The following is a 9,146-nucleotide window of genomic DNA, read 5'->3' as shown; positions in this document are numbered from 1 at the left end:
TTATAACTGAAACTACTGAGCTTAAGTTGCGGTCTAACCATGGCCTCAAGTCCTCCAGACTGGCCCATCACCAAAACACAGAATACACATCTCACACATCATCCCTGAAATCACAAGCCGGCGATACACAGCTGATACCGAGCGCTCATGTACGCATACGAATGCGTGGGAGGAATTCAAAGAGTTATATTTCAAGCTGAATCAATTATGCATGATAAAGAAAGAAAGATGGAAAATTATCCTAAATGCCCTATAGCCTCTCGAAGATAGGTATGGACGTTATCATACCGATCCGCAAGACTCTACTAGACACTTGCTCATGATTTGTAGAACCTATGAACCTAGTGCTCTGATACCACCTTGTCATGACCCAAAATCCAACTAGTCGTGATGGCACCTAACCCAACCCGTTAGGTAAGCCAATTACCAATTATCTGATTCTAATGAAACTAACGAGGTAATTAATTAAAATAAAATATCCTAAACCAATACTTTTCCCCAAGAACTGGTAGTATAAATCATGAGCTTCTAAGAATAGAGTTTACAAAGCTGGTTTGAAATAAATACATCATCTGCTTGAGAAGTACATAAACAGAGTTTTATGAATCTAAGGCTACCATGAACAAGAGGCAGCTACAACCGGAACGCAGATACATCTTCAAATCCAGCTCCCATCGAACACAGCAATATCAGCAGCCAACATCTGCACGCAAGGTGCAGAAGTGTAGTATCAGTACAACCGACTCCATGTACTAAGTAAGTAACAAACTTAACCTTAGGTTGAAAGCAGTGACGAGCCTTTACCAAGGTCGGGTCCAAAACCAATAGTCCACAACCATATCCAGAAAACAATTCTCATAACAACATAATTGAGGCAGCACAATGAATAACTCAGTAATAAAGTGCTCAGTTCCTTCACAGTTCCGAAAAAATAAACATTTTTATTTTCAAATATAATAGTAAAACTCAATTCTTCTCACTAAAATCACCAAAAATATGAGTAAGTCTGAAAACTGTGATTTTCCCAAAATCTTTTCAATAATAAATGGGATGTTTCATTTTCTTTCCAAATAACCCGTATAAAATAATTACATCACTATGCCCATTTGTCAACATGTGTGAGAAATTATGAATGATGTGATACTGTACAGCATGAGGAAAAATCCATCTCTATGTTTGTATGTCATGTGTGCATGTCAATGCGATGCAACTCAGTGATAAAATCATATGCATACTCTTAGAGTATCATTTCACTCAGTCTTCACAGTCACTCAATCCTCCCAAATCACTCGGGACTCGCACTCAGTAGGTACATGCACTCATTAGGGGTGTGTACAGACTCCGGAGAGGCTTCCTTCAACTCAAGCGCTATATCAAGCCAATCATGGCATAAATCAATAAACATGATGCGGCGTGCAGCCCGATCCATAAATATCCTCACAATTAGGCCCTCGGCCTCACTCAATCATCAACCTCTCCAGTCTCTTGAGCACTCAGAAATCATGATAAGCAGTCCAACAACAATGATATGATGCATCAACAATAAATAAGAAAGACTGAGGTATGATATGAAATGAATAAACATGACTAAGTGAAAAATTACAATTTAAACATATTATTCAACCACAAAAATGACCCCAATGGGTACCAACAATAAAACCATATGTCTAAGCATGATTTTTAATACGAGTCTCAGCTCAATTTTCTCTAACACGTAGAGAATGTACGGATATCAACAGATTATTCAACTATACAGTCCCATGGAATTTGACCAAGTCACAATTCCTACTGTGCACGCCCACACGCCCGTCACCTAGCATGTGTGTCACCTCCAAACAATTCACATAATACGTATATTCAGGGTTCATACCCCCAGCTCCAAGATTAGAAGAGTTACTTACCTCGAACAAGCTGAATCCAATGTCGAGCAAGCTAAACAATGCTTCCAGAAATTCCATTATGCACGTAACAACTTCTGAACGGCTCGAATCTAGTCACAATTAATTTGATTCAGTCAACCCAAATTATAGGAATTTATTTCATATCAAAATACTAATTTTTCTACAAAAATCCGAATTTACACTCAAAAATCGCCCGTGGGACCCACGTCTCGGAACCCGATGAAAGTTACAAAATATTAACGCCCATCCAACCATGAGTCCAATCATACAAATTTCACCAAATTCCGACATCAATTCGACCCTCAAATCTTCAATTGAAGTCTATGAAGATTTCTACCATTTTCAACCCAATCTTTACCCATTTGAACTCAAGACTCTTTCCATAAACCTTATTGATACGTATAAATAATACTCTTACACCCAAGAATCATACTCCTAATCATCCATCATTAACCAAACTCGAAATTGAAGATTAGGGATTAGAACCTTACCTCTTTGATGAAGAATTTGAGGGATTTCTCGTTGGATTTCAAGGCTTGGACAAGAATTTGATGAACAGGACACTTCATCTACTTCCTCTCTCTAGAACACTCTCACTTCTCTCTAAAATCATCAGATAATTGCCCCAAAATAAGCCCCAAAGCCTATTTATCAAAATGAGGTTGGTTTATGAAAATAAAAAAAATTAACCCTCCGAAAGTAGGTCTGCGGTCGCATAATGGACCGCATAAGGGGTATGCGGGCCGCAAAATTGATCGCAAAATCAGTGCCCGGAACTGGGCTCTTCTGGTCCATTCTGCGACCATTTTGCGGTCGCAGAAGCAGTTTTGCCATCGCATAACTGTTTTGCGATCGCATAATTGGTCGCAGAATTGCATTTTTTCAGCCTTTGGTAATTTGGCCATAACTTCTTGTAGGAATGTCTAAATGACAAACGGTTTGAAGCGTTAGAAACTAGACTCAAAGATCTTTCATTTGATAGGTAATACACCATATAACACTTCGTGTACTGAGAGGTATGCTCATTTGAAGTTTGGTCTTGTGCGAACTCACTTGACTTTAGTCTATTATGAAATTTCCAACTTCTACATTCGATGCCGAAACCTATCGAATCAAGTCTGATTGATCTCAAATTTTGCACACAAGTCATAAATGACATAATGGACCTATTCCAACTTTCGGAATCCGATTCCGACCCAATATCAAAAAGTCAACCCCCGATGAAACTTTCCAAAAATTCAACTTTCGTCATTTCAAGCTTAATTCTACTACGTATCTCCAAATAATTTTTTGAACACGCTCCTAAGTCCAAAATCACCATACGGAGCTATTGGAATCATCCAAACTCCATTCCGGGATCGTTTACACATAAGTCGACATCCGATCACTATTTTAACTTAAGTTTTTAATTATGAGACTAAGTGTCTCATTTCACTCCGAAATCCTTCCGGACTCGAACCAACTAACCCGATAAGTCATAAATCAACTTTAAGGCATAAATTGAGCAGTAAATGGGGGAACGGGGTTATAATACTCAAAACGGCCGACCGGATCGTTACAAAACCTTACTTGTACCTTATGAAGGTGTAAGGGTTGTTTCCGATAGATTCTCGACTAAAGAACAGCGAAAGGAAGCAATAACTAATTAATATCAACAACAAGGTAAAAGACATCGAAAACAAATGGCAAAACGTGTAATAACCAAGATCGGGGTCAGAACTACTTTTAGAAGCATTTTATGAAAAACATTTCACGTTTCCCTATTAGTGTGTTTGGTACGATGAAAGTCATTTTTCAAGAAAACATTTTCATGAGAAAGTCATTTTTCTAATGTTCGGTTACCAAAACAACGAAGTTTGACTTCTAACTTCATATAACTTGCTTCTACTAACACTATATATTCGTCCGGCGACCCAAAATATGAACTTGGAAAACTTTTGATAATTTATGAAATACATTTTAAAAAAATTGGGAAGTCAAACATGAGAAATGATCTTCTTTAAGTAAGATTTGCACAAGCATATACATAAGAACAGCTTATTAACTGTCAAATTCACATTATCAGTAGGTAACATTCAACACTTACAACAATTTGCCATACAACAAATGGTAACTGTTTAATAAGAACAACAAACATATATAATCCTCAAACTACCAAAAAGAAAAAGACCCTGATTTGATCCTGACATCTTTACCTTCACCAGGTAGGGGTAACGTCTGCGTACACTTTACTCTCCCCGGACCCCACTGGTGAGATTGTGGGATTATACCGGGCTTGTCGTTGCTGTTGTTGATTCGACATCTTCCAAAGGTTGTAGAACTCTGTATGTTTCACTAACAAAAAGAAGACAATTGGCTTTTCAAAGAAACAAAATATTAAAAGAAATCAAATTCGAGATAATTATCAGAATTTTGCTGGTTTCGGACAGGTACAGCCACAGGTTTCTCACTCGTCGATGTTGGCGGAGCTGAGATTCGCTCGAATTCAACAGGCCTTGGGATCTCGGGAGGACTTGCACAACGAATCAAAGCCCAGTTTACACCTTCAAAGAAGGGATGCTGCTTAATTTCTGTAGCTCCTCGTTTGTATGCCAATCGATGCTGTGGCTCTTTCACGAGCAAGCCTCGTATAAGATCTCTAGCTGAAAAACTTACCACTGGAGATTCAGGAAACCGGAGGGGCTGACCTACAACATTGAAAAGTGTAGCTCGATTTCCTGATCCTTTGAACGGCGTCTTACCAAACAATAACTCGTAGAGAAAGATACCGAAAGTCCACCAATCCACTGCGCTTCCATGCCCTTCGCCTTTGATTATTTCAGGTGCCAAATACTCGTGGGTCCCAACGAAAGACATTGACCGTGCTCCAGTAGGCTCGGCCATAAGTTCTGGCAATGGACTAACTTGGTTCCCGGTATCATTTTTAGATTTCTTTTCTTTCTTCGACTTACTAGAAAAGAAGCGAGGACCAAAACATGTTGTAGGGACAGCACATGATGGTTGGATACAGGAGGGCTCAATGCAAGACGGTTGAACACAGTAACCGGAATTTTTCCGGAGTGGCTCTGCGTCAAGAGACGACAACTTGACAAGTGTTGGACTCACAGCACAGCGAAGGGAGAGATCAAAATCAGATAGCATTATGTGTCCATCTTCTCTAACAAGCACATTTTCTGGCTTGAGGTCGCGGTAGACAATGCCGAGCATATGGAGGTATTCCAGAGAAAGGAGGATCTCTGCGACATAAAACCTGCAATTTTGAGATAAATTTAATACTTCATAAATAATACCAACAGAGTCTAAAACAACTCTTTTTCTTTAATGAGCTTTGTAAATCAATCAAAGGCAAAGTTAGAGAAATCGTGTACAAGTTTAAGTGCCTCAAGAAAGGAGTTAAGTACCTGCTCTCTACTGGTAGAGTCAAAACGAATTATTTTTTGACCGTAAATTTTTCATGTCTTTTAAATATTTTGAATTGCTTTCCTAAGCCGAGGGTCTATTGGAAACAACATCTCTATCCTCGCAAGGTAGGGGTAAGGTCTGCGTACACACTACCCTCCCCATACCCCACGGTGTGGGATATTACTGGGTATGTTGTTGTTTTAAATATTTTGAATTATTAATTATTGTGACTTATAGTACTTATTACGTAGTTCCCAAATATGTAAATTTTATTTCGAAAAACTTTAGGATTCTATCTCCAAATACACAGCCAAAATTAAGAAGTTTGAATCTCGGAAAGCTAAAAGTGTCACATAAATTGGGACAGAGGGAGTAATATCACAGTCAAAGAATCCGAGTTGAACTGGTTCCCTCAAGATTGCATCTACCTTTGGTTAGCATTGAACCCTCTTTTTCTATTAGCATTAACACTTACCGGATGTTGATCAAAGAAAATAAACAGAATGGAAGGGACTACATCATTGCTTCAACTGAAGCGTCAAATGTGAAGACAGAATGTCCAGGACTACACAAAGTACTGGACAAGAATACGTAGTCATTGCTTCAACTGATAGTGTACACAATTCAAAGCTTTACATAATCCAAGAACTTTTAGGACCTTGTGATATTTGAGCAGCAGGCAGAAGTTTCAATTTCTTGAGCAACGGCATTCAGAATCTAACAAAGAAAGTTTAACAGTACTCAAAGCTTTTACATCCTGTTATAACTATAATACTGCATTGGAAGCTATTTCTATCAAGTTGTAGAAATTATCTCTATAATAATAGAAACAAGAAAATCTTGCCGAAGTTTGTGAGGTTTTAGATCAAGTAATTATCAAGAAAATAAATAAATTAATTAATTAATTAAGAAGTTTCGGGTCAAGTAATCATACTTCACAGCTTGTTCAGAAAAATGCTTTCCCGGTTGCCTTTGCCGAAGTGTATGCAAGTCACCTCCCGGGCAAAACTCCATTACTAGACAAGAAAATTTTTCTGTCTCAAAATGGGTATACAACGTAGGCAGAAATGGATGGTCCAAGGACTGCAAAATCTCTCTCTCCGTTTGAGCACGCAGCAATTTCTTACGGCCAGCTAATGATGCTTTATCCATAACTTTCATGGCAAAATAACACTTTGTTCCACACAACTCCGACAGATAAACACTTCCAATATCACCACTTCCCAACTTCTTTAGCAACCGGAAATGTCTCAAGTCCAACCCTCCATTTTTAGCTCGGATAGATTGAATGGCTTCCCATCTCGAGTCATTAGCTTTGTGAGGTTTACTAATACTGCTGCTCAAGCTGCTGCAACAACTTTCATCACTTACGTCGGTGCTTGTGCTTCCCCTACAGATGCTGCTCTTTCCACTCTCAACAAAATCAGCCCGGTCACTAACTTTGGCACTTCCACTTGTTTTTCCAAGGCTACTAGCCCCATCACTGACTTTGGCTGATGCTGAGCAATCATTGACGGTTTCATTTTCTGAGCCCTTGGTGTCACAAGGCATGGAAACTGCACCAATTGGAGCATGTTTCAGATTTCCCAAATATAAGCTCGAATTAAGCTTATCAACCAATAAGTCAGCAGATCCTGCTTCTGCCGTAAGCTGTTTGGATGCAACTTTTCGATCATCGCTTCGTAGCTCTTTGGATGTTGTGCTCTCGGACTTGCCACTCTTTGAAACTTGAGAAGGTGCTGACGTCCGAGAATTACCTTCTACTGCATGACTTCCAGTTGATTTCTTCAGCTTTTCCAGTGAACTCTTGACAGAAGGTGTTGACGCCATTAAAATGAACAACGATTCCTCAATGCAGCCAGGCCGACCAAACCCATTACTCAGCTTCCAACAACAGCATGAAAGTTCAAAGATTGAAAGTATGAAACTACATAAACACAATCAAGAGACATGAAGTGAACTTGAATGCCAGGTTATCGATAGGATCAAGTAAAGGACAATAAATTAAGATAACTTCAAAACTCTTATAAAGTGGAAAACATATAAAAGAAACTAATAAACGACAACGATACTTGTGAGAAAGAAAATAGATCTACACTAAGTAACAGGGCAATCAAACTGGGATTTCTATAATTACCTCAAAGTCCACAATTTCCTAATCCACATTCAACAAGCAATTTATTCAAAGATCCAAATCATAAGTAACAACAACTACTACTACGCCTCAGTCCCAAACAAGTTGGGGTCGGCTATATGAATACTCACTTCTCCATTTAAGCTCAATTCATATCATCGTCATTACACAAATCATAAGTAACAACAACAACTACTACTACTCCTCAGTTCCAAACAAGTTGGGGTAGACTATACGAATCCTCACTTCCATTTAAGCTCAACTCATGTCATTGTCATTGTCACTACCCAAATCATAAGTAGAGCAATAAAATGCCTAAGACAGCTAAAATCCCAGTGATTACCTCAAAAGGCCAAATCTTTATTAATAATACCAAATCAAACAAAGCAGACTTTCAGCAACATAGCATAATGTAAGAACAACCCCACATAGATAAACAAGAAAAGCAGTATAAAGGGTCAATGAAAAAGCACACAGATCTTTTGCCAAGACCTAAAATTTTTTCAAGAAAACCCTACAAAAAGGATCAAAAAAACTTACCCAGAAAGACCCAGATGCTAAAAAATAAAGTTCATCTAGGAGCATTTGAAAAGTGCAGGGAAAAAAGAAAAGCAGACTAAAGAATAGTACCTAAAGTGTCAAAAAGATCAGAACTTTAGGGTTGTTTTTTTGCTTTAGCAATGGGGAAGTAGAAGCACTACTGTTGACAGAGATAAAGAGAGGGGACCTCTAACGAAAAAATGTGTGGAGAGAGAAGAAAGAAAAGAGGTGGCAACTGCTTTTGAGAGTGTAAAGAAGCTTAGGACTTTAACAATTTTATTGGGAAGAGAGAGAGGGAGGAGAGAGAGTTCTTTTTTTAATTTCCTATTTAGTTGGCGTTTCAACATAAGAATTGTAAAATTCAAAAATAAAAAGTAAAAATATTATTTGAAAATTAAAGTTGTGTTTGGACATGAATATAATTTGGGGTTGTTTTTGAAGGTTTATGAGTGATTTGAGTGAAAATTTTGAAAAATAATTTTTTGTTGGCGTTTGGACATATCAGTCCGTTCTATTTGTCATGGTGATGGACGCGTTAACACACCATATTCAAGGGGATGTGCCATGGTGCATGCTATTCGCCGATGACATAGTTCTGATTGATGAGTCACGAGCCGGTGTTAACGAGAGGCTGGAGGTTTGGAGACAGGCTCTTGAGTCTAAGGGTTTCAAGCTGAGCAGTACGAAGACGGAATACCTGGAGTGTAAGTTAAGCGCTGAGCTAGGGGAAGTGGGCGTGGATGTGAGGCTTGATTCGCAGGTCATCTCGAGTAGAGGCAGCTTCAAGTACCTTAGTTCGGTTATCCAGGGAGAGGGTAGATCGACGATGATGTAACATATCGTATTAGGGTATGATGGATGAAGTGGAGGTTAGCATCTGGAGTTCTGTGTGACAAGATAGTGTCACCGATACTCAAAGGTAAGTTTTATAAAGCGGTGGTTAGACAGGCCATGATGTATGGGGCTGAGTGTTGGCCCGTTAAGAGCTCACATATCCAGAATATAAAAGTAGTAGAAATGAGAACGTTGCGGTGGATGTGCGGGCATACTAGGATAGATAAGATTAGGAATGATGATATTCGGGAGAATGTGCACGTGGCTCCCATTGATGACAAGATACGGGAAGCGAGGCTTAGATGGTTCGGACATGTTCAGAGGAGAAGCCCAGA

At 38.9% G+C, this 9,146-nt stretch overlaps 1 protein-coding gene across 4 annotated transcripts; it reads right to left on the bottom strand.

Moving 5' to 3' along the window:
• Positions 1-3,924: 3,924 nt before the first annotated feature.
• On the bottom strand, positions 3,925-8,229 carry LOC107795913 (serine/threonine-protein kinase D6PK). Of its 4 annotated transcripts, none has more exons than XM_016618621.2 (3): positions 7,978-8,229; positions 6,238-7,230; positions 3,925-5,151 (listed from the first exon to the last, which is right to left on the bottom strand). In XM_016618621.2, the coding sequence occupies exons 2-3, from the start codon at positions 7,131-7,133 to the stop codon at positions 4,278-4,280; spliced, it is 1,770 nt and encodes a 589-aa protein (XP_016474107.1). In that variant the 5' UTR covers positions 7,134-7,230; positions 7,978-8,229; the 3' UTR covers positions 3,925-4,277. The 4 variants fall into 4 exon arrangements, with proteins under 4 accessions (XP_016474107.1, XP_016474106.1, XP_016474108.1 ...); XM_016618620.2 differs by having other exon boundaries at positions 8,068-8,229; XM_016618622.2 differs by having other exon boundaries at positions 6,238-7,187; positions 8,068-8,205.
• Positions 8,230-9,146: the final 917 nt, after the last annotated feature.

The sequence above is a fragment of the Nicotiana tabacum genome, chromosome 12 (assembly GCF_000715075.1).
Source record: "Nicotiana tabacum cultivar K326 chromosome 12, ASM71507v2, whole genome shotgun sequence".
Lineage (NCBI taxonomy): Eukaryota > Viridiplantae > Streptophyta > Magnoliopsida > Solanales > Solanaceae > Nicotiana > Nicotiana tabacum.
Note: the sequence above shows the minus strand (reverse complement) of the source record. Positions and strands in the feature narration are given on the sequence as shown.

Coding starts and splice junctions, on each gene's coding strand:
- LOC107795913 (XM_016618619.2), bottom strand. CDS start 7,469: ATGTGGATTAGGAAATTGTGGACTTTGAG. Junction 7,231..7,440: donor AGGAAATTGTGGACTTTGAG/GTAATTATAGAA, acceptor GTGTTTATGTAG/TTTCATACTTTCAATCTTTG. Junction 5,152..6,237: donor TTTTCTGAACAAGCTGTGAA/GTATGATTACTT, acceptor TCAAAATTGCAG/GTTTTATGTCGCAGAGATCC.